This window comes from Cornus florida, unplaced genomic scaffold (genome assembly GCF_030987335.1).
Source record: "Cornus florida cultivar Cherokee Brave unplaced genomic scaffold, ASM3098733v1 CherokeeBrave_3.0.0_Hap2_Chr05, whole genome shotgun sequence".
Classification (NCBI taxonomy): Eukaryota; Viridiplantae; Streptophyta; class Magnoliopsida; order Cornales; family Cornaceae; genus Cornus; species Cornus florida.
The window spans coordinates 66,740,963-66,767,044 of NW_026775575.1; the positions used below are offsets into that span (position 1 = coordinate 66,740,963).

The following is a 26,082-nucleotide window of genomic DNA, read 5'->3' on the forward strand; positions in this document are numbered from 1 at the left end:
CAAGTCTTTTTCGTTCTCTTATCAATGGCCTTTATAAACTGGAAATTTTCAAGCCATCGAGAAACGAATCAGAACAAGGGTTTCGAAAACTTTTTTTGGGTATCGATTTATCAAATGCAATGAAGCGAAGATCCAAAATTAACCCTAGAGATCCACCAAAGACTCGCAGTTCTTCGCTAAGGGATTTTCGTGGAGGTCGGAGCTCTGATAATCGATTCGGTACTAGAATCTCTTCGTGAAACCTAAAATTTTTCTTCTTAGCATTTGATGATGATTGATTATCTATTTGATTTTATTTCTATTGATCTCATCTGAATACGCGTCTTTCTATAGCGAGTTAAAATTGTTTTGAGTTTGAGTTTGAGTTTAAAGTGCAAGTTTTTGTTTAGAACTCAATGCTTTTTGATCGATGTTGTTGAATGATGTTTTGGTATTGTTGGTGGCTTCGATTTTAATCATAGATAATATGATTTTTATCTTCAAATGTCGTATAAAAAACAGTGAAGCTATACAATTTTGTTTGGAGGGCCAATCATGCTCTTGGAAATGTAGAGGATGGTTTATAGATTCCAGGAAATAAAGCTTCGGGAAAGCCTGAGTGGATCAAGAGTGACCCGAAAAGTTTATCGGATTGAGGGAAGAAAGCTGTAATGGCAGGGGGGAGAATTTGGGCAAAATGTCATTAAATGCATGGAGGGGAATAGGGCTTCCGGAAAAACTGTCCTTTGCCTCACCCGGTACCCCTATTTATAGGAGTCCCGGCACGTACTGACACGTGCCTCAGCTTATTCTGTACTAGCACCCATGCACTTTAGTCATCCCTGGCTGAAGCATGGTCACCCTCCCTCTCCACTGAGGTCCCAGGTCCATATACCCTGGTTATGTGACACACCCAGTGAGCCCCTCCTTCAAGCCTCCATGCCACGACAGACCCCTTTTCCTGTTTTGGGATCATGGCATGCCGCGACATAATGACACACCAAGGTCGGTTGAGTTACAAGCTGTTGCACACCAACATCGCAACTCCTCAATCTGTGTATTAGACCACGAGAGTGATGCTAGGTGGGATAGCATTGTGCCGCGGAACATGTTACTAGTTACTACCTCACCGAGCATCACTAACACACTCTGTTACATAGTCTCCCGTCATAGTCAATACCTCCCGAGTGAAGCTCTAAGCCATGGGTTCACTATATTACCCGGCTTCCGCGGACATTCTATATGGTTGTCTCGCGAGAGTCAGAGGTAAATAGAGTTCCCTGTCTTAGAGGCGTCTCTCTATGTTAAACCAGTAATGGTTGACTCATGACTCACGACTGTGCTCAAGGGCCTTGTGCAATATATTAGCGTACGTATGACTCCCCTCTCCAATAGGATTGCCGAATAAGAGGATAACTTATGGGCACTTCCCTTTGCACAGTGTCCTTCACCGAGATTCCCCCTTAATCCTTCTCGGGAAGCCAAGCAATTTTTTTTTTTTTTTTTTTGATAAGTAAAGAAGCCAAGTAATTTATATTCTGATGTATGCTAAGTATAGCTTCCTCTACAGGAAAATATTTAGATTATCTTCCTTTCTAATTTTTAACCCCTGTTTGTTGTTACAAGACACTTTTGGTTGCCATTGCTGACCACCATGAAACATAACAAAATAGAACCAAAAATGACAGTTTTCAGCAATGTGTGTTTGTGTGTGTGTGTGTGTGTGAATGAATTCAATGAAAGTTAAAAGCTTATGATTCAAGCACTTACTAAGATCAAAATAAAGCTGACCAATAATGTATGTAATAAAAATTAATAAAGATGAAAAGTGAACACTGAACAAGAATTGCGTGCATACCACAATCAGCAAACCAGCTAAGCTTTCTGGCTGAGTTTCAGATGTGAAAGTTCTGTGAATAAATTCAGTGATATAAAAAATAGTCAAACTTTACTAGGTCAAATTCTGGAATTTACTCCTGGAATATTTTTTTGTTAATACGATTTGCTGTAGAGGTTAAAGCTGTCACGTGAAAACTAAAACTCTACTGCGACGGAGGAAGGGGGAGTTGGTGCAAGTGACTTTACTAGCATATATTGTTCTTTGAGTGGATTGGAATGTGAAGTAGAATTGGTGCACACGTCCTTAATCTTGTGATATGGGAGTAAAAATTATGTCTTGTGACCCCAAGGGGTTGGCTCAAGTGGGTAAGAACTTGGCCCTCGTGCCTCAGGAAGCATTAGGTCTAAGGTTCGAATCCTCTTGGGTGCAAACAATTCCTTGAGAGGGGGGGGGGGGGGGGGGGGTGTGAATGTCAACTAGGAAAAAAAAATTGTCTTGTCATAAGCTTTAGATTGATATAAACATTTTATTCCCCAAATCTTTTAGTTTTCTGCAGCAATTGTTTAACATATGAACAATCAGTTATTGTGTTTAAAGAATGGGTATGCAAATGGCTTCCTAAAAGTTACAATAATGGGTGGTATTGTCATCATCTGTATTTCATATGAAGGAATTGTATTGGAAGTTGAATCTCTAAGTGGCAATCTGAGAGCTAAATTACAATTAGTTAAGAAACTGGCCTGAAGAATCATCTGGAGGGAAAGTAAATTGTGCATCATCCCAGTTTTTGAACGGAGGCTGATTCGCTACTTTTTACAGGTTATACTATTACCTCAAACAAAGCCCAAGTATAAGTTGCCTTTGATGTATCAATACCATACAGGCCACATATAGATTGAAAATGGATCAAAACTCTCTGTGTGGCGACTGTGATGAAGTTATTGAATTTCTTGTTGGTAAAATGTTGTGCTGGAAATGTTATGCTTGGAATTATTTGCTGGCCACATTTATGATTCAAGTATATAAGATTATTTATTTATTTATTTATTTTTCACTGGTTATATATTTGTAAACACGCTTCTGTTTTATTCTTCACTTCTCTCTTAATTTTTAATTTTGTGAAGTTATTCTTTTATGCTGATTTCTTGATTCTTGAAGCATAATGATTTTTCTCATTCCACTTTTCAGTAAGTTGATTCCTATGCTTTCTTGGGGCTATAATCTGTACTCCATTTCTGTGGTAATAATCATATTGTCTACGTCTGTCTGAAGCTGATTATTTGTCATAGATATGGGTAAAGCCAAAAGAGTGAAGTTTACAGATCCTGAAACTAATCACCCTCCAGGTTGTAGAACGGGTGCTTCTCCAATACATTATGAAGCAGCACAGGCTCCAAGTTGTAAGTTTGCTAGTCTTACTCTTACCGTGATAAGTCCAAAGCTGCCTGATATAGAAGTGTGTTTTTTTGTTTGAAACAAGGAAACAACCTCTGTGCATGCAGAGGTAAGGTTGCGTGCATTTGATTCTCCCTAGACCCCGCAATGGCGGGAAACTGGTGCACTGGGCTAACCCTTTTAGATTCTCCTGATATTGTTATCTCAGTATGTTTCCAAGTGGGGCAATAGTAGTTCCTCTTACTTTAGATATTGTTCATCTGATGCAAAAGTTGTATGCAGCTGATGCCCCCAAAACCTCTGAGTATGCATTCTTCAAGAAATTAAAGAAGGATGCTGGTTGCGATCATTCTTATCAATTGCGTAAAGAGGACACGCAATTGAATCATTTCGAGTCAAGTGGTAATTTCAGAGGCAGGTTCAGAATTATTTCCTTTTTTCTTTTTAATTTTTTCACAGTTATGGGATAATTATCAAATAACATCTTCCCCGGAGTATATACATGGTTTCAGTTTTTGTTTAATTTTTTTGTACTTGAATAATGCCCATGTTGACTCGCTTAAAAGTTAAATCGAAACAGATCGTAACAGAATAAGTTTTCTTGTTCCTTTACTGTAATCTTTAAATTTACAACGTGCAGAGATCACCAACATGTCTAAAAGCAGCTGTGGGGACCTCAGGTCCTCATTGCTTTTTGAAAAAGTGGGACCTGTTAACAATTATTTGTTCTTGTCACCTCTTGCTGGTGCATCGAAGAACTCAGGTGTGAACTGTGATTAGGTATTCTTTTCGACTTCTTTACTACAATTCTAGTAATTCCTTGAATTTTGATTTTATATTATGCAGAGGTAACCAATGTCGTGAAAGACAGACTAAAGGACATCAGGTCCCCATTGCTTGTTAGAAAAGTTTCATCTGTTAATCACGATTTGCTCTTCTCACCCCTTGGTGGTGCATCAAAGAATTCAGGTGTGCACTGTGTTTAGACATTTTATATTGTTTTCAAAGCCATTCTTTTGAAGATGAACTACTCTAATTCCCCCTCCCCCCCTGATGAATGAAAGGTAACATAACGAAGTAAAACAAGAAGGGAATATAGAAACGATTTCCCATTTTATAGTCATTGTTTTGACCTGCTACACTTACCTTGCATATATATAGATATATACACACACACTAGGAAAGAGCATGTGCATTTGCATGTGATTAAATATCTTTGATAAATTGTAAAATATATACTTGATTAGGGGGAGTAAAGAAATTTTAAATATGGAGAATTTAGTTCATAAATCAAAATTGTTGATCGAAATTTCAAAAACACATAATCCATATACCATGTGTTTATACTATTAGGCATTAAAATAATCTAAACCAACCATCAATTTACCCAAATCTCATCCGTGTATAAAGATTCACATTAGGGTTTATATAAATCATATACCATACATGTATTTACACGCTGTTATACACAAGATTTCCATTAATAACTTTATGTACCATAAGTTTCTGAGTTCAAGTGGTAAATGGGTGGGATAGGTTCAAGTAAGTCGTAGGCTTGAATCATTCCCAACAACAACAAATATATATATATGTGTGTGTGTGTGTGCGTGCGTGCTCGTGTGTGTGGTTGGGTGGGTGTGCGCTTGAGTGATCATAGTCAACAACTATTTCTTTGGTTCAAACACATTATATTACTATTCTATTATTCCTTTGTATAGGCATTTGATCTAATAATATAAATTTTCTTCTTTTCTATGAGAACTACTTTAAAATTCGCCGTCCTAATCATTATTGTTTTGAAAATTTTCTTTCCTTGATTGAAGAATAAAAAAAAAAAAAGGGAAAAAAAAGAAAAAAAGAATCAGAATCAACTGTCTACAATAAAAATTCTTATCTCTTATCTATAAGATCATACTTACAATTACTATTATTAACTCAAAACTTCTTTCCAATAATTTGCCGAATATTTTCTAATTCCCTATAAAACAGGTAAACCAGGAATATTATTCAGGGCATGGTAAACTTCACCAATCCACTGTCCATTATATATTATTATAATATATAACAACATGAACAATATTTCACTTATATTGCATGAAATTTTTAAGAGAACTAAAAATGAACAATGCAGCGATTCGATTCCAAAAAACCACTACAAGTGTCCTTCATTTTTAGTGAGATCTCCCCATAATGTCAAAGTACTTGTCTTTGAGCTATAATAAGAAAGAGATATTTTTATTGATTTATGTTTGGTATAATAAGAAGTAATTTTAGGTGACCATCACTCACTTCATATGCATTATGATTATGATGATATTGAACATTTAAAAAATGTCACTGGTGTTCTTCTTAGAAATGTGCAAAGGAGAGTTTACCTCAATGACCAATCCCATAACATCTGGAATAAAGTATAGGTTTTAAAAGTTTCTACACTTTTTATAGAACATACATAAGAATGTGTATATAAAACAGGTAAACCAGGAATATTATTCAGGGCATGGTAAACTTCACCAATCCACTGTCCATTATATATTATTATAATATATAACAACATGAACAATATTTCACTTATATTGCATGAAATTTTTAAGAGAACTAAAAATGAACAATGCAGCGATTCGATTCCAAAAAACCACTACAAGTGTCCTTCATTTTTAGTGAGATCTCCCCATAATGTCAAAGTACTTGTCTTTGAGCTATAATAAGAAAGAGATATTTTTATTGATTTATGTTTGGTATAATAAGAAGTAATTTTAGGTGACCATCACTCACTTCATATGCATTATGATTATGATGATATTGAACATTTAAAAAATGTCACTGGTGTTCTTCTTAGAAATGTGCAAAGGAGAGTTTACCTCAATGACCATTCCCATAACATCTGGAATAAAGTATAGGTTTTAAAAGTTTCTACACTTTTTATAGAACATACATAAGAATGTGTATATAAAACAGGTAAACCAGGAATACTATTCAGGGCATGGTAAACTTCACCAATCCACTGTCCATTATATATTATTATAATATATAACAACATGAACAATATTTCACTTATATTGCATGAAATTTTTAAGAGAACTAAAAATGAACAATGCAGCGATTCGATTCCAAAAAACCACTACAAGTGTCCTTCATTTTTAGTGAGATCTCCCCATAATGTCAAAGTACTTGTCTTTGAGCTATAATAAGAAAGAGATATTTTTATTGATTTATGTTTGGTATAATAAGAAGTAATTTTAGGTGACCATCACTCACTTCATATGCATTATGATTATGATGATATTGAACATTTAAAAAATGTCACTGGTGTTCTTCTTAGAAATGTGCAAAGGAGAGTTTACCTCAATTACCATTCCCATAACATCTGGAATAAAGTATAGGTTTTAAAAGTTTCTACACTTTCTATAGAACATACATAAGAATGTGTATATAGAATTTTTAAAGTGGTGAAGACACCTATTGGGTCTTTAGCATCAATGTACTTGTTTAGCTTTGCTAAGTCAGCAAAGTTAAATTTCATGTTTGTCTGGTTCTGTGTCAATCACTTCAATTGATGTATCAGTTGTAAACTTCAACTCATGATTCTTGTGCACATTTCTATACTTCTGATTCACTTGGCTCACAATTCCATTAGAAATTATGTAAGTCTTATGAAGAGAGTGAATCGTTATAATCCAGAGACTTCCTCGTTGAATAACGCTGCTTGAATTTATTTTTCCTAAAAGGTTTTTTTTTTAATTAAAAAGTTTTAGGAACGGTCATATTATCATCTAGGTATTTATATCAACTTAAAGTAGTAGCAGCACAATATATACTTTTCATTTTCCTTTCGGATCCTTTTTTGCTTTTGTATTCTTGAATATTTCCTTTATGAAGGATGATCACATTTATTGTTCAATTTCTTTGGAGAACATCGAGTGAATTGATTGTGTCAAAATTGCGAACGCTGCTCATCTTCTATATTGTTTTACAGGATCAGAAATTTTTGTTAGAAGAAAATAATGAATATTTTAAGTTATAATTTTTTATGAAAAAATAGCTTATTTATAAATGTGCTTGCATTTTTTACTTTTTGGTAATAAGAGTTCTTATGTATACCACATTTTTTGTATCTGTACCTTTGTTAGTAATCCTTCGATCATTTTTTACCGAAAATTTTGTAGTTGACATTGAAGTTCCTCTTGATAACGCCACACGTAATTGACCATGGTCAATTACGTGTGGCGTTATCAAGAGGAACTTCAATGTCAACTACAAAATTTTCGGTAAAAAATGATCGAAGGATTACTAACAGAGTTACATAACAAAAAATGTGGTAATACAAAGAATTCTTAGTACCAAAAGCTAAAATGCATGCACATTTATAAATAAACTATTTTTTTCGTTAGAAGATTCTAATTTAAAATCTTCATTTATTTTCTTCTACCTAAAGTTTCTAATCTTGTAAAAACAATGTAGAAGAGGGCCTTCACAGTTTTGACACAATTAATTCATTGGATGTTCTCTAAAGGAATTGGACAATAAATGTGATCGTTTTTTGTAGAGGAAATATCCAAGAATCCAAAAGCAACAAAGGATTAGGAAGTATATTGAAAGTAATAATAATGGATCACGAAGTAACTATATCATGTGCTACTACTACTTTGAGTTGATATATCTGCCTAGATGACAATGTGGTTGTTTCTATAACTTTTAATAGACAAAAAAACGTTCAAAGAATCAAATTCAGGCAACGTTATTCAATGATGATGTCTCTAGATTCAAGGATTCACTCTCTTCATAAGACTTATATAATTTCTAATGGAATTGTGAGCAAATTGAATCCAAAGTATAAATTGTGCACAAGGTCATGTGTTTAAGTTTACAGGTGATACATCAATTGAAGTCATCGACATGGAACCTTTTTTTTTTTTGATAAGTAAAAATTCATTAAAGGCGCTCAAAAGGTGAGCGATCCCAAAAGAAAACACAAGCTGCGAGCCGCGACACTACAACTTTAAGCTATCCATAGATATTCAATTCTGCCCATTTATCCAAAAAACCAAGAATCAAGTATATTGTATTTGAGAGCCCAAATAGGAGACTCCTCCCCAACAAAGAATTTCATATTTCTCTCACTCCACAGCCCCCACCATAAACATAGAGGAGTGCCCTCCGAGCATCACGCACTCGGCTCTCCACTATACACCCTTTCCAAGCCTTAAGCAGGTCGACCATTGACTCAGGAAACACCTAAGCCAATCCAAAAGTAACCAAGAACATATCCCAAATATCTCTTGCCACTGGTTAATGAAGCAAAAGATGGTTCACAGACTCCCCCGCCTTCTTACACATGCAACACCAACCCACCACGACTTGGCGTCTCCTTCTGAGGTTATCACAAGTGAGAATGCTTCCAAGGGCAGCGATCCATGCAAAGAAAGCCTCCTTCAAAGGGGCTTTCGTCCTCTAAACAGCTCTCCAAGGAAAGGGTTGTCTAGGAGTCTCCATCAGATTCCGGTAAAAAGATCTAACCTCAAGCACCCTTCTCGAGGAAACCTCCCACACGATCTCATCCATTCCCACACCCTCCACCACCTGGTAATACAACAATGCAAGGTAATCAGTGACCTCCATAATCTCCCAATCTTGAAACTCTATGCGAAATTGGACATTCCAAGTAACCCTTCCACTGTCAAGCCGATAACAGTCAGCAACTACAACATGTTTATTCACAGAAATTCTGAAAAGGCGAGGAAATCTAGAAGCCAAAGAAAAATCCCCGCACCATCGGACCTCCCAATATCTGACGCCTCTTCCGTTTCGGACTTTGAACCTAATACGTTTGGAGAATTCATCCCAACCCTTCTGAATGAGCTTCCAAGCCCCCATACTTGCTGGGACTCTCGCTTCCCTTGAAAACCACTTCCATTTCCTTCCTTGTAGCGACAAGAGATAACTCGAAACCAAATCTCGAAACCATTTGCCTTACAAAGCTTTGTTGAACACATCCAGCTTACGGATCCCCAAGTCTCCCTTCAAAATAGGAGTACAAACTTTCTCCCAATTGACCATGTGATATCTGAACTCATCTCCCATGCCTCCCCATAAAAAAATTTCTCTGAATCACATCAAGTCTCTAAACCACTGTTTTAGGCATCGGAAATTGGGACAAAAAGTATGTAGGCAAATTCGAAAGAGTGCTTTTGATAAGTGTCAGCCTCCCCCCTTTCGACAAGTACTACTTTTCCACCCTGCAAACCGTCTCTCAAATCTTTCAACCACCAGATCCCAAATTGATAATCTTCTTGACAACAACCCACACCCCCCCCCCCCCCCCCCGGGAAGCCCCAAATACGAAATCGGAAAAGAACCAACTCCGCATCCCATGATGTCTGCAAACTCCTGAATTTCTTCAACCCTCCCCACTTGGACTATCTCACTCTTCCCAATATTTATCTTTAACCCCAAAACAATTCGAAAACAGGCCAACACACATCTCAAGTGTCTCAACTGATCAGCTCTGGCATCACAAAAAACAATTGTGTCATCCGCGAAAAGCAAGTGAGAGATTGTCAACTGGTTGGGAAGTCTGCCCACTGAGAATCCTTGGATAAATCCAAGTCCCTTCCCATCAATCTACTAAATGCCTCCATGGCAATGATGAACAAGAATGGGGAGAGAGGATCTCCCTGGCGTAGACCACGAGAACTAGCAAAAAATCCTGCAGGGGAGCCGTTCACTAAGATCGAAAACCGAGTTGATGAAATGTAGTGATAAATCCATTTCCTCCGTCTGTGCCCAAACCCCATTATCTGCAACAATTACATCAAAAACTCCCAGCTAACATGATCATAGGCCTTCTCAACATCCAACTTGCATACTATCCTTGGAACACCGCTTCTAGCCCTTGCCTCATTGCACTCGTTAGCAATCAAGACAGAATCCAGAATCTGTCTGTCGCCAACAAACGCATTCTGTGACTCTGAGATCACCCCATCCAGTACTCTCCTTAAGCGGATTGCTAACACTTTTGCGATCATCTTATAGACTGCACACACAAGACTGATTGGTCTTAAATCCTTAGCCTCCATAGCACCTCCCTTGTTGGAAATAAGGGTAATAAAAGATGCATTCAGGCTCTTCTCGAACGTCCCATCAGAATAAAAAGAATGAATGGTTGCCATCACTTCTTTCTTCACCACTTCCTAATTCTGCTGAAAAAGAAAGCAAGAGTGAATCCATCTGGCCCTGGCGCTTTATCCCCATCACAACTCCTCAAGGCCTCCAACAACTCCTCCTCCCTAAATGGCCTCTCAATCCAATCTTTATTAGCATCTGAAATTCCCCCAAACTCGAGCCCGTCTAACGAAGGTCTCTAAGAAGCGTTCTTTGTGAAAAGTTGTTCATAGAGCGACACAAACCCATTCCGAATGTCCTCTTCCCTAGTAACCAAAATGCCATCAAAGCGCATTCTCCAAATGTGATTGCCTCTTCTGTGAGCATTAGCCAAGCGGTGTAAGAATTTTGTGTTCTGGTCCCCTTCTTTAAGCCACAAAGCCCGAGATTTCTGTCTCCAAGAAACTTCCTCCATCACCACAATATCTTCAAACTCTGTCTTGCACTCTTCCCCCCTGCTCACCTCTCCATCACTGAGGCCCTGCTCTCCCTCCTTCCTGTCCAACTCGGAAATCTCTAAGAGTAATCTATTCTTTCTCCAATCAAGATTACCAAACACGTCCCTATTCCATATCTTGATATCTTCCTTCAAGTGCCTAATTTTTTATGCAAGCTGAAAACTCGAATTGCCCGGCCCCTGACCTCATATCCAGTCCGCCAAGCCTGAACTCTGTCTTTAAATTCCCCGACTCTAAGCCACATATTTTCAAATCGAAACGGAGTCCTTCCTCTCCCGACTCCTTCACAATCGAGAAGAATAGGGATATGATCCGATACAGCACGAGCCAGCACCACTTGAGACGCATCAGGGAACTCCTCGACCAAATTGCCAGAGATCAAAAATCTGTCCAGCCTCGACAACGTAGGAGTCTCCCGGCCACTAGACCAAGTGTACTTGCTCCCTTCTATTGGGAGATCAAGAAGAAGATGGGAATCAATAAAGTCTGAGAAATTTATCATTGCTGGAGTCCAACTGCCTCTCGTGGATCTCTCACTCGGCCTCCGAACCCCATTAAATCCCCCCCAACACACCACGGAACATCCCATCTACTCCGAACCACACCCAGCGCCTCCCACAACCCTCTTCTCTCCACATCCCCTCCCAGCCCATACACTTCGGAAAACACCCACTACGAACCATCATCCTCTAGAGCAAACAAAATAGATATGGAAAACTTCCCTTTCCATACATCCACCTTTGAAACCCATCTTTAATCCCATAGAACCACAATGACGACCCCACCCCCCCCCCCCCCCCCCCCCCCACACACACACACACACACACAAAGGCCTTTCAACACTCTGTTTGTGGAGCTAGCTAATTTAGATTCTTGTAGACATACCACGTGTGCCCCCCATTTTTGAATAAGGCCTTCACCACCTTCCTTTTGCTCGGGTCATTGAGACCCCGAACATTCCAAGAAACTATTTTCATAGACACAATTTCTCTCTTCCCCCCTCCCGTCCCGCCCCCACGTCTCTTCTCACTGCCTTCACCACTCTTCCCTTCATAATTCACACAGCAGATGAGATTCTTGAGCTCTCTTCCCCCCTCTAAACTGCACCTTTTTTCAGCTTCATCATCACCCAATCATCATCCACTTCTTGGAACATGTCATGAACCTGCTTGTCCTTCCCGTCACATGACATACCCAGCAGGTTGCTAGTACCCTCAATGCATTCCATAAACCACCCCCCATTCTTGCCTTCAAAGGTTAATAAGAGCACTTTATCAAGCCTTCCCACTTATTTTCTTTCTATATTCCAAATTCCATGCTCCGTTGCTAATAGAATTGAACAAATTCAAAGGAATTTCCTTTGGGGAGGAAGGGGAGAAGAGTTCAAGTATCACCTTGTTAGATGGGAGCAAGTTTGCAAGCCTATAAAACTGGGGGTTCTCGGTATTAGACGATTGATTCCTTTTAATCAAGCTCTTCTGGGCAAATGGTTGTGGAGATATGGGAAGGAAAGACACCACCCTTGGCGTAGATTAGTTTACTGCAGGTATAGGGATGATGTTAGCGGATGGACTACACGTCCGGTTTCAAATGCAGGAGGAGTTGGGGCTTGGAAATCCATTCGGAAAGGATGGGATGCCTTTTCTTCTCATGCTAGATTCAGAGTTCGTGATGGTAGGTGCGTTCGTTTTTGGGAAGATCTTTGGTGTGGGAATCAGCCTTTATGTCGTACTTTTCCCAGATTATATAGTATTGCAGTTGATAAACATGCCATCGTAGCTAACCATTATTAGCTTGATAATAGTGGAATTACGTGGAATGTTCTTTTTCGGCGTTCTTTTTAGGATTGGGAGTTAGAAGATGTGAGCATTTTCTTGGATCAATTGTATCGGCAGGAAGGCATTGGCAGGGGTTATGACAACTTGATTTGGATTCCCTCTTTGCATGGTCGTTTTGAAGTAAGGTCTTTGTTCTTATGTTTGTCTAATTTTGCACCCTATGATTTTCCATGGAAGACTATATGGTGCTCTATGGCTCCTGCTAGGGTGGCTTTTTTTGTATGGACCGCCGTTTGGGGTAAGATTCTGACGATCGATAATTTGAGGAAAAGGGGAAATTATTTTGTTAATTGGTGTTGCATATGTAAGCAGGATGGGGAGTTAGTCGATCATCTCCTAATGCATTGTTCTGTAGCACACGACTGCTGGAATCTTATTCTTGGGCTATTTGGCATGTATTGGGTAATGCCACGTTCTACTAAGGAGCTGATTCATGCTTGGAGAGGTTGTCATGTGAGTAGGAGTGTTCGTGACTATTGGAGATTTGTACCACATTGTATTTGGTGGCGCATTTGGAAGGAGAGAAATAGTAGAATGTTTGAAGGAAAGGAGTCGTCTACAGCGACACTATAAACTTTTTATTATTCGATCTCTTTTCATTTATGTGAATAGAAGTTCTTGTTCCTCTTCTGATGATTAATTTCTTTTTTGGATTCTTTGGGGCCCTTAGATCCCGGTTTCTCTTATGTCTACTGGACGCGTTCCCCTATTGAACGCCTTTTTTTAATTTATTATTACTTATAAAAAAAAAAAAAAAAAAGTTAACATCCCTCTGCCCTTCCCTGATAGCTGCCAAAGGAGTATCAATATCTAACACACCACCATTCTGCCACATTGAAACATCAAATATAACTCTGTTGACTTGGCAAGGGCTAAACAAGTATATTAATGTAAAGACCCAATAGGTATGTATTTTCACCTCTTTAAAAACTTTAAGTGCATTTTCTTATGTATGGTTTATAACAAAATTGTAAAAACTTTTAAAACCTGAATTTTATTCTAGATGTTATGGGAATTGTCATCGAGGTAAACTCTGTAGTGCACATTTCTAAGAACACTAGTGGCATGTCTTTGATGCGTAATATCTTCATAATGGATACGAAGTGAGTGATTTGTGACCTTAATTAACTTCTTATGATAACAAACATAAATAAATGAACTAACTATTTCTTATTACAGTTCAAATACAAGTTTTTTTTGACATTATGTGGAGATCTCGCTGAAAATAAAGGACACTTGCTCATGCAAATGCAAAGCGAGATATCTAGGATCACAGTTATATGCGTACAAAGGTATATTTGTCATAGAAATAAAAAACTCAATGTGCACTAATTCTTGAAGCTTTCAAATATCTCTTTAAAATTGTGACATCAAAGACTGTAATGTTTAACGTGTGAATCTTCAAACAAACCATGGATATTGAGGGAGTAAATGCATTAAGAAATTGGTAATTTGATCCCTGAAAAGCCAATGACATTATGCTAAATTTTGAACTGTCTAGGGATTGTTTGATTGTTGTCTTTTGGACTGAATTTTTTTTTTTTTTGGGGGGGGGAATTCATCGATGTTTGATAGCTGATAGTTAAAATGATAATAACATGCATTTTCAAATATAGGCTATTATTATTATTAAGTTGAAGTTAAAAAGTTCCGGTAATAATGCTTTTGTTATTTTAGCAAAATTTGGTTTACGCAAAATTTCAATTTATTTAGATATGTTTTGGACCGAATGAGGGGTTGTTTAATAACAGGTTCGTGGTTGTTTGGTTCTTCATTTAAATGATGGTTTTGTTTTTCATTTTGGGAATGAATTTCTTAATAGGTGGATGATTGTTGTATGTTTTATTAGTTTTACATGACAAGAACATGCATCTAAAGTTTCATTGATTTTTGCAGCTCAAACTGTTTGTCTCTCTTAAATTCGTGAAAAAATGAATTTTACAAGAAGCTGACAAGTTGTAAAGGCAAGGCATTTTGGTGCCTCATAAAGATAAACAAATAACAAAACTGAACAGATCTCAGATCGTTTTGTACCAATAGCTGTGAAAGATGCTCCTTTTGGCAATGACATATTTGAAGAACATAGAAATGCCAAAAGGATAAAATCTGAGTATTTTTTAAGGGTGGTGATATCGGCGCTCCAAAATAATACTATGGTGCTCCATCTATTCTTTAATTAAATTGAAATGACAAAATAAGCCCGATCAAACTTTGTTAGACTGCCCTCTCTTTCCTCCTATTTTCCTTAAAATCGTTCTTTCCTTTTCTCTCTTCCTACAAATCCCAACACTTCCTTCCTTTCGTGGCTCCTTGCCTTTTTTTCTCTTCCACCAAACCCTAAAGGTTTTTTCCCTTTCATCGCTCATTGCTTTCTCAACTCAACTGTGAGTTCTCAAAATCATCCACCAAGACATATAGACAAGCTGATAAACAAGAAAGGCTTGCAACATAACTACCAAAATGTCTATCCATTGAACCCAAATTGAAGACATTGTCCATGTTGATATAGCCATTGACCAAATATTATTGTCAATCTAAACAAATCAATTTATTCTCTCTAAAGTTTTAGTGTTGATGTTTTTGTTTTTCTTCAATTTGCCAATTCTTGGACCTTTTTTATTGTTTTGTGATTGGCTTCATATTTGTCTTTATTTGTGTATGACAATTGAAAAAGTATTAACAAATGATATCGTGGAGAAATGAATTCAATTATATTGAATCTATTAATTAATTTTACTAGAGCCTCTGTTGGGCTATATATAAGAAATTACAAAGAGAAAAATCAGCAACTAACTTAATTTTGAAATCCTTATAATCAGGAATCCCTGATCCTCTATCAATCAAATCCCTAAACTCTAGGAAATAAATATTTACACAATTCTAGTGCTAACCTACCACTAATCAAGGAGGTATTTTTCCACACTCCCCCTCAAGCTGGTGAATAGGTGTCAACCATTCCCAGCTTGGAAATAATTTCTTGGAAGATAACATGGTTGAGCCCCTTTGTAAGAACATCTGCCAATTGACCTCCCGTGGGAACGTATGGTGTGCAAATTAATCCGCTTTCTAGTTTTTCCTTGATAAAATGCCTGTCTATCTCAATGTGCTTAGTTCGGTCGTGTTGCACTGGATAATGTGCAATGTTGATTGCTGATTTATTGTCACAGTAGAGTCTCATTGGCCCACTCCATTTAATCTTCAAGTCTTCCAGTATAATCTTCAGCCATAACAACTCACAGACACCTTGTGCCATTGCTCTAAACTCAGCTTCTGCACTTGACCGGCTACAACATTTTGCTTCTTGCTTCGCCATGTTACCCAATTGCCTCCAAGGAATGTATAATAACCTGAAATAGACCTCCGATCCATAGGGGACCCTGCGTAATCTGCATCTTTGTAGGCTTCAAGGACAAGCTCAGAATTTCTCTTGAACATTATCCCCTTCCCAGGATTAGCTTTCAAGTAATGAAGCACACAGTAGGCAGCTTGAAGATGAATCTCCTTGGGGTCATACATGAATTGGCTGATGACGCTAATAGAATATGCTATGTCCGGCCGGGTGTGGGCAAGATAAATGAGTTTTCCAACTAATCTCTGTTACATCTCTCTATCTACTGCTTGATCTCCAATGGCCTCTCCAAGTCTATGGTTCGGCTCTATAGGTGTTGCAGCTGGTTTGCTTGCGAGCATTCTTGTTTCCTTAAGAAGATCGGTGACATACTTTTGCTGCGAGATGAAGATACCTTGTCTAGAATGAGCCACTTCTATCCCTAGAAAATACTTCAATCTCCCCAAATCTTTTATCTCGAATTCTTTGATCAAACATTGTTTCAAGGCTTGCTTCTCCTTCTCATCATTTCTAGTCATAATTATGTCGTCCACATAGACTATCAAGGCCGTAACTTTCCCTGAAACTGAGTGTTTGATGAAAAGAGTGTGATCTCCCTGACTCTGCTTGTATCCTGTAGCTAACATCACCTTAGTAAATCTCCCAAATCAGGCACGAGGTGATTGTTTTAAACCGTATAAGGCCTTCCTTAACTCGGATACCTTGTTCCCTTCAACTCCTCCAAATCCTGGCCGGATGCTCATATAGATTTCTTCTTCCAAGTCACCATGTAGAAAGGCGTTCTTCACATCGTATTGCTGTAATTCCCAATTAAAATTGGCTGCTAATGACAACAAGATCCTCACAGTGTTTATTTTTGCAACTGGAGCGAAGGTCTCTTGGTAATCAACTCCATATGTCTGAGTGTACCCCTTAGCAAGTAGCCTTGCTTTGTAGCGCTCTAACGATCCATCAGCCTTATGTTTCAAGGTAAAAACCCACTTACACCCTACTGCCTTCTTTTCTTTTGGTAGATCAACCACCTCCCACGTCCCATTTTTTTCCAATGCGTCCATCTCAACTCTCATTGCTTTCCTCCATTCTTCATTGGATAATGCTTCAGATAAAGTGTTTGGAATAGAGATTTCATTTAGACTCGTGAGAAAACTCCTATGGGCTGGTGAGAATTTCGTTAAGGATACATAATGAGATAGAGGGTTTAATGGTCGTTTGGTACACTCTCGAGTTCCTTTCCTCACGGCTATGGGCAAATCCTGGTCAGTTATTTGAGGTCCATGGAGCTGGTGTTCTATAAGTGGAGTAGGTTCAGATATTGTTACCTCATTCTCAGGAGTCAGGTTAGAGGTTTGGGCATGCATCGGATCAGGAGCTGGACCTTGCTTCCTCGAGTACACCTTCCCTTTCCCATACCGTACAGGATCAAGAGTCATATTATCCTTCACAGGAGACACAACAGGAGATATAGGTGACAAAACAGGAAATTCAGGCTCAGGTATTGAGTTGGATGGAGTGTTTGATACAGGTAAGAGAGATGGTGACGGTAAAGCGAGCTGGAAAAAATCCTTATCTTCTATGATAGATGACTCCTCCTGAAGATAAGGTTCAATAACATACGGTTTTCCTTCCGCAAAAGTGACATCAGCTGAGATATAAAGTTTCCTGGTTGGAGGATGAAAACATTTGTAACCTTTTTGTGTGGACGAGTATCCTACAAACACACACTTAATGGCTCTAGGATTTAATTTGCCCTAGTTGTTACGATGGACATGAACAAATGAAGTGCACCCAAATATCCTAGGGGTAAGGTTGTTTGGCACTAAGGTTGGGGTAGAATTTAGAAAGGACTTCCATTGGACTTCTTGACCCTAAAACCCGTGAAGAAAGTCTGTTTATGATGTAGGCAGATGTAAGTACTGCTTCCCCCCACTAGTGTTTTGGTACATTTTGATGAAACAAGAGTGCTCTAGTAGTGTTTAGGAGATGACCGTTTTTCCTTTCAGCTACTCCGTTTTGTTGTGGAGTATTAGTGCAAGATGACTCATGAATAATTCCTTCCTTTTGAAAGAAGGGTGACAAGACTTGATTGAAGTAATCCCTCGCATTATCAGACCTAAACCTCTTTATTTTGGTACCAAACTGATTGTGGATCATTGTATGAAAATTGAGAAAGATATTACTCACATCTGATTTGTTTTTGAGTAAAAATATCCAAGAGACTCTAGTGTAATCATCGATAAAGGACACAAACCACCGCGAACCAGAAACATTTGGGACTGTGGAGGGTCCCCATATATCACTGTGAATTAAATAGAAAGGGTAGGAACTTCTTTTATTGCTAATGGGAAAAGCTACACGAGTGTGTTTTGCATACTCACAAATATCACAATGAAATGTCCCAATATTTAATCCCTTAAACAAAGAAGGAAACATGATTTTTAGAATTGCAAAAGAAGGATGTCCGAGACGAAAATGATGCAACCATATGACATCTTTATTGGAAGAAGAGAGAAACGAAGAGGATAAATTTGTCCTGATCATACTCGGAAGGCTCGGTGTCTCAAGGTAGTAGAGTCCTTCCTTTTCCTTAGCACGTCCAATCCTCCTCCCCGAATCCTGGTCCTGAAATTCACAGTAAGAGGGATAAAACGTAGCATGACAATGTAAGTCTCTAGTAAGCTTTTGAATGGACACAAGGTTAGCGGACAATTTAGGAACATGTAAAACATTTTTAAGAACAAGACTAGGGGTGATATGGATATCTCCTACACCAGCAACCGTGGTTGTGGTGAACTGGTTTGAGGCATGTGTCATGTGGTCTGTGGCTCCCGAGTCTATGATCCATGAATCCACAAACAATTTATCAGAAACATTTAATCCAAGGGAGAATAAAGACTCACCTGAGAGGGCTAAAGAACAAGCACCAGAAGATGGTTTCTCAAGGGTTCCCAGCAGATTTCTTAACTTCTCTATTTCTTCACCGTCGAATCCTCCATATTCTTTTGCCTGGTCCTGACCCACCTGTGAGGTCATATAGGCTTGTCCTTGTTGTCGTTGTTGCTGTCCTCCTTTGTTTCCCTATTCTCGGCTGGATGTGGGTGGTTTCCCGTGTAACTTCCAGCAACGATCCCTGGTATGTCGCGACTTTTTACAGTATGTACACCAAAGATTATCTCGGTTTGCCCCCTTTGATAATTCCGCCTTTCCATGTTCAGCTTTTTGCGGTTATTCTAGAGTGAAACCCCGCTTGTTGTCACCAGAGACTACGAGTGCTGAGCTATCAATCGACTGAGGTTCAAGCATGATTCCTCTCCGACTCTCTTCAGCCCGAATCAATGAAATCACCTCATTAAGAGATGGTACCTCCTCCTTGCCCAAAATTTGAATTCTGACTTGATCAAATTCAGAGTTTAGGCCAACGAGAAAATCATAAACTCGATCTTTTTCAATGAAATTTTTGATAATTACAGCGCATTCGCTGTACTTCAAATCAATCACCCGGTAGTAATCCAGTTCTTGCCACTGGTTTTGCAGAAAATTGGCATACTCAGTCACGGACTTGTTCCCCTGTTTTGTAGACGTTGTCTTTGTCTTGATCTCGTATACTTGCGCCGCATCACGAACCTTGGAGTAAGTCTGGTTGAGAGCGTCCCAGATGGCCTTCGCAGTTGGTAGGAACATGCATGTATCGCTGATTTCAGGTGTCATGAAATTCCACAACCAGGACATGACCATTGAGTCCTCCTCGTCCCACGCTTCGAAACCTGCATCACCTTTCTTTGGTTGAACAGTAGTTTCCTCCATTCTTCAACAATCGGCTATGAATGGAGCTAAACTCTAGGAAACAAATTTTTACACAAATCCCTAAACTCTAGGAAACAAATATTTACACAATTCTAGTGCTAACCTACCACTAATCAAGGAGGTATTTTTCCACTGATATGAACAACAATGGAGCTGATTTTGCATTCAAATTTCTAATAGCTCGTAAAATTTTGAAAAGATATAGAGCTATAAGAAGAATCCAGAATTACTGATCGGGAGAAGAAAAAAAAAAATTGCAGAGGTTTGCAATGGAACAAAAGAGAAGTTGGACAAGAAAGGGAACAAAAGAGGGTAGAACATTAAAACACAACAAGGGTCTTTTTTGGTAGTTATTTTATTGATAATGGTAGTGGAGTGCTAGAGTATTATTTTGGAGCGCGAATTTCACTACCATTTTTTTAAATGCCCAAAGGACATACAAGTTTCTCTAACAACATTTACATGTTTCATTTCTCATTTTTTTCCTTTCTTGGATAAAATTTATATTTGATGGTGAAGTTTTGTACAATTGTTATAAACATGTGCAGTTGTTTGACTTCAGCTACTAGATGTGCAGTCTTCAGTGATTTATTTTCTGTGATCATTAATTTTTTATTTAATTTTAATGTAAATAGAGAGCTTGGTTTAGACAAAAGTTTTGAAAATCTGCTGAAATCACAAAATTGGTTTCAACAAGAGTTGTAAGCATATCTTGGGAACTAATATTTCCCTTAGTGTCGGGTTGGAGGTTTGGCTTCTCAAGGACACAATTTGGGGACAATTTCAAGTAAAACTTTTCACAAATTTACAAAGTTTTTTTTTAATTTTTAATTTTAATTTTAATTTTATTTATATATATATATAAATTATAAATAGGGAATTTTTCATCTTCATTTTATAAAAAAATGTTCTAAAATGTAAAAAATAAAATCTACATACATTTATATGTATATAAAAAGTACAAATATGGATTTCTTTCTTCTTCTTCTTCTTCTTTTTTTTTTTTTTTTTTTAAGTGGGTACTCCAAGAGTTAAAAAACTGAGATTAGAATATAATAATTTGGGAAATTTTCACCCCATTGAAATGATGGTGTCCTATGGTGTATTTATAGTTACAACAATAAGAGAGAGATGGAGAGATTCTCTCAACAAAATTATCTATATCTTATGGGTTTGTTACAAAGATTGGATTACACTTTAATATGATATTTTGGTTGATCCAATATATCATTCGCTAATCTCTTATGATAACATATTTATTACTCATTGAAATGGTTGTGCTATCCAACTTCTTGAATCAAAAACCATAAAAATGATTAAAAAAAAAATGCCTAAAAAATGTATATAAAAAATTAAAAAATGTACACACTTTTAATAGTAGTATAGATATATATTAAAATCTATTTTCATCTGAACTTTTTTTGGTATCTCTTCCCAAAGGGGATATCCAACATCACTTATGGGCCACCTGCAAAACATTCCGGTTGCAGGCCCTGCTTTGTTTCCTTCAAAGCTAATAGCTGATGTTCTTGTCTGCACCCAAAAGAAAAGAAAAAGGGGAGAGAAAATATTATTGTACCTCCAAAGTCTCGTTTATACGACAAATCCTCTTTGGCAATTTTTTTTCGGTTAAGAGCACTTATGTTTCTTTTCCTCTCTTTAGCTTATGTTATTAACTGGTGTCCCTAAAGAATTCGGATTTCCTAGAACCTTGCCTGAGGGGGAATGAGAGAAAAAGGATCAGAGTTGCCCCCGTATTTCGAATTCAAAAATGGTGCTTTAATCAATCCGAGTGGAATAGGATCTGCAGCTCTTACATGATATCCAATTCACCCTCACCCGTGTCCCAATTCGTCTATGATTCCTATGCCCTATACAACTCCCTATCCACCCTATGCTGGGATGGAATGAATAGTGACTGAATGACCCAACCAATCTATCTTTTCTGTTCTTATTTTCTTCTTCACCCTCTCTGTCTCAGTCTGATATTTGAGTTGTTTCCTTGAGCATTTATATTTCTTGTTGTTGCTCATTTAAACAAGTAAATGAATCAAAAGAGCTAGTGCAGCCACACAAGAAAGGCTGAAACTCTTGGACCGGGGTTGGATTTGGATGTTGATGACTTTTTTTTCTTTCTTTTTTTTGGGAAAAATAGTTGGATGATGATGACTAAAACAGAGGTTCTGTAATATTTAAAATAAGAGTAAAATATACTAGCAAAAAATATAAATAAAGCACTAGCGAAAAAGTATACTTGTAAGGTTGAAATAGCATAGACATGTTTGTATCAGCTAATATGGACTCTAGAAGATGTACATACTTGGAACTTTAGAAATAGTTAGAAAATTTGATGTAATCTTTTAAGAAAAGTTTAAGATTATTATCGGCACTGAAGTAGATGATCCACAGTCCCAAATATTCTATCAAGTATGATTTTAACTGTCAACTTATCATGTACGCTTGTTGATGTATCATGTTGTTCTATTACCTGTTTAGTCGACATGGCTGTATTTGTATGTCATGAACTAAGAATAGGAGTTGCTCAAGTCAGTCTAATAGTATAAACTATGGATGTAAAAACAATCATTCCCTAACATTCCTGTAAAGTAGTCAGAATTTCCAATTAATTAACCAAATATGAAATAAATCTTCATCTCTCATTAAACAGCACTTGTTACCCCTTCAGATAATTCGCAGCAATTTTTCCAGTTGGTGGAGGATCTAGAGTAGTACAATTTTTATACACAATTGTGTCACTTTGAAACCTAGGATTATATTTTCATAAAAACCGAGTGATATTGAACTATGTTCCTTGTTGCCAGGACGATGAAGGAAAAGTACGGATATGGAAACTTCCCCTTTTATTTTATTTTATTATTTTCCTGATCTCGCTGTAAAATGTCCAGATTTTCTTCATCATCACTGTCTGCTATCAGAGCAGCAGTTCCTTTTTTTCAAATTTGATATTACAGTAATTGAAAATTGTGTTCTATTCCTAATTCTTGAAATGTGGAACTTTGGAATCAAACACATTGTAGCATCAATGAATTCATGCAATGTCCCATTACTTTGTTTTGAGAAAATTAGAGCATTATTTGGTGGACGACAACTAAAGTCTCCTTTTAATTTTAGAAACCCAGTACTCAGTTGAAGAAATCTTTTCTAAAAGGAGAGAGAGATTACTTCAGTGGGTTGCAGAGACCTCATTACCTGAAGTTGACAAGCTCTCCGCCAAGGGGTTAGACACCTCAGTCTGTTAGTTATTTCATTTCCTTACTAAATTTTATTATTGAATCAATTAAGATTTTCTCAGGTGTGATTTGGTTTCTGTTCTCCTTAGTCGGCTGTTTCCCAACGGCAATGAAAACAATGTATGATCTTTTGGCATTAATACATGGATGTGGAACATATTATTCTGCACTTGTTTTTAAGGCTGAAATTTCCTTTGCCAGTATTTTAGGGATTCAAAGCCAAGGCAAACCGAAACTGGAACAAAAAATAAGTTACTTGCTTTTCCTGAGTCAGATGACAAAGAACTTACTTGGAATCATGAAAGAGGCTTTATGATGCCCAAACATGGGCCACACTGTAATGATTTTTCTGCTGAATGTTGGTCTAATGGATCAAGAGATGGAATTTTCTCTAGATGGAACACTGTAGGTTCTGACTCTCCCGAAACTCAAGTTCAGTACAAAAATAGGAAATCCGGATGTGATTACGACGGTGGAAGAACTGGAAATTTGATCAATCAGAATGATCCATATGTTCATTTCTGTTTTCAGAATCACAGATCCTTAGTATCAAGTCATCTCAAAGAGCTAGATAAATTTCAAGATGTAAATGAATCTGCACTTGGAAGAGAGCCACGTGCTCTTTTACTGGGCTGGGATTCTGAAAACGTAAAAGACGGACAGGGCTTGTCTCTTGCTTATCCTGAGTCAGATACCTATGTTAAGGAACTGAATTGGACTCATAGAAGAGACTTTATGGAGTCCATACTTGGCCCAGACTCAAGTGAATTTTCTTCTGAATGCTGGTCTAACGGATCGGGAGAAATAATCCTCTCGGGATCGAATACTTTAGTGTCTGATTCTCCTTCTACCAGCTATGCTACCAGAACTCATCTTCTGTACGGAAATAAGAAACCTGCTAGTGGTTTTGACAGTGGAAGAAGTGCAAGTTTGCTCACTGATAGTGATTCATATGTTCAATCTCGTTTTGAAAATCATGGATCCATGGCATCAAATCATCTCAATCAACTGGATGAATTTCAAGATCCAAATGAATCTGCATGTGGAAGAGAGACACATGCTCTTTTGCTGGGTTGGGATTCGGACAACATGAGAGATGGAGGAGACTTATCTGTTACTGCTCATAATGCAGAGATGAACCTGCATTCTACATTAGCAACTTCATGGGGCGATGACCAGGAGAGTGTGGATAATGGATTTGATGCAACTGAGCTGTACCCGACATCATTCTTTTCCAATTATCCTCACAAATTTACTTCATTACCACATTTCCGTTTAGCTGATTTTCATGCTCATGATTTCAGAAGACTCCTTGAAGACGAGAAGTATTTAGTTGCAAAACTTAACCCTTTCCCTCAAACCTTATCTCCTATTCCAAAATGTCTTAATCTGGTGGAGGGTTGCAATAATGACAATACATGCGAAGCTGGAAGTATGTTCCTCTCTCCTCAAAATTACCAATGGTTCATAGGCAAGGTTTTGAGTGAGAAGCATCTCAGTGGTATGGAAGCTCTCCTTTCCTCTGGACTAGATCTTGATTTAGAATGGAAGTGCTTTCCAGAGACTGATTCCTTTAGAGAGCATTACTTGTCTACTTGTCACACTTTTCAATCTCCCCAAAAGGAGGGCAAGTGTTCATATCTCCTTACAGAAGAGGAGCAAGAAATTCGTCCGTATAGCACCATTGCTCATTTTGCCAAAGATACACTAAAAAGTCATAACTGGCCCTCCATAAATTTCCAGATATCTCTCAGCAAAGAGATGGCTTCTTCTCCCTTGCAGCTCGGTAATTCAAGCTGGCTTAGATCTGAAGAAGAATTGTATGATGATCATGATGAAAGCAAATACATTTGATGGTTCCCATTATATTTCATGGGTCCTTGTTTGTGCATTGATTGAGGTCACTTCTGAATGGATAGCACTTGATGGTAAATGATTCTTCTTTGTTAGTTGCATTGTTCAATGTCGTGAATTATGTTTGATCAATCAAAATTTTCTTATGCATTGCGATGATTGATGTGGAATAATTAGGTTTTTAACTGACATCTTGTGTGGCTCATTATTTTTGGTGCTGTGTTTGCTTGGCAGAAGTGAATAATCAGCAGTTGGTGTTTCTGTCTTGGTGTTTCTTTCCTTTATAGTCCTGATCTTCAAGTGCAATTCCTAACCCTAATATCCAACAATCTAAGAGAAGATATTTAAACTTGCTTTTTAACATTGATTTGCTATAAGTTGATCTTGTGCATGCTGTTTTTGGAAATTTTTTTTTTGTTATCACACAGTACTATTACCATGTCTTCTTTAGTTTTTTATATGCATGTGTAAAAGGCACTTTTGGATACTGAGTAGTCTTTTTTCTATATAAGTTGGATGCAATGTCCCTTTATTGTTTGCTGTTAGATTTATCTCAAAACTGCCTAGACATCAAACAACCATTGCATGTTACCTGTTGCTGAACAACTCCACCTGTTTTTTCATTTCACTTGTCCTGACCTTTATAGCTCATTATGATTCTAATATCTCTAATTTTGATTTTACACTATGTTACATGGACCCTGGTATGTGTGTCGGGTACGGGTATGTATTCATGTATCGAACGTGTCAAATCTCTAAAGCAAAGGACATGGTGGACACAGTAATGTTTTTATTTAATATAGTGTTCAATATAGGCTTTTAACTCGTTTTAAAGTAGTAATACAATATAATTGAATGATTGGGTATGTTTTTAGGTATATGTCCAACCGAAAGTGTTGGACACATGTCCGTTACGGCGATATTCATGTGCGAGCAATATGTGTCCGACATGATACTTCACTACTTTTGAATGGTCCATGTAACATAGATTTTTAGAATTATTGTAATTTAGAGGGTTTTTTTAGAGGCAAAGGTTTCTGGTGTTAGGCTAATAGTTCTGTGTAGAAGTAGTGTTAATGTGTTTAAGAGAACAACATGTAGGGGGATAGATCTGAGAGTTAAGTTTATACTTTGATAAATGTAATATAAACAAATATCA

At 37.6% G+C, this 26,082-nt stretch overlaps 1 protein-coding gene across 3 annotated transcripts; it reads left to right on the forward strand.

Annotated features, from left to right (window-relative positions):
* Positions 1-25,082, forward strand: LOC132306711 (uncharacterized). 3 transcript variants are annotated; one of them, XM_059804232.1, is made up of 8 exons: positions 1-219; positions 3,109-3,219; positions 3,497-3,628; positions 3,855-3,977; positions 4,061-4,183; positions 22,951-23,056; positions 23,132-23,189; positions 23,271-25,082. In XM_059804232.1, the coding sequence occupies exons 1-8, from the start codon at positions 120-122 to the stop codon at positions 24,921-24,923; spliced, it is 2,406 nt and encodes an 801-aa protein (XP_059660215.1). In that variant the 5' UTR covers positions 1-119; the 3' UTR covers positions 24,924-25,082. The 3 variants fall into 3 exon arrangements, with proteins under 3 accessions (XP_059660215.1, XP_059660216.1, XP_059660217.1); XM_059804233.1 differs by having other exon boundaries at positions 3,497-3,616; XM_059804234.1 differs by lacking the exons at positions 1-219; positions 3,109-3,219 and having other exon boundaries at positions 3,569-3,632.
* The last annotated feature ends 1,000 nt before the right edge of the window (positions 25,083-26,082 follow it).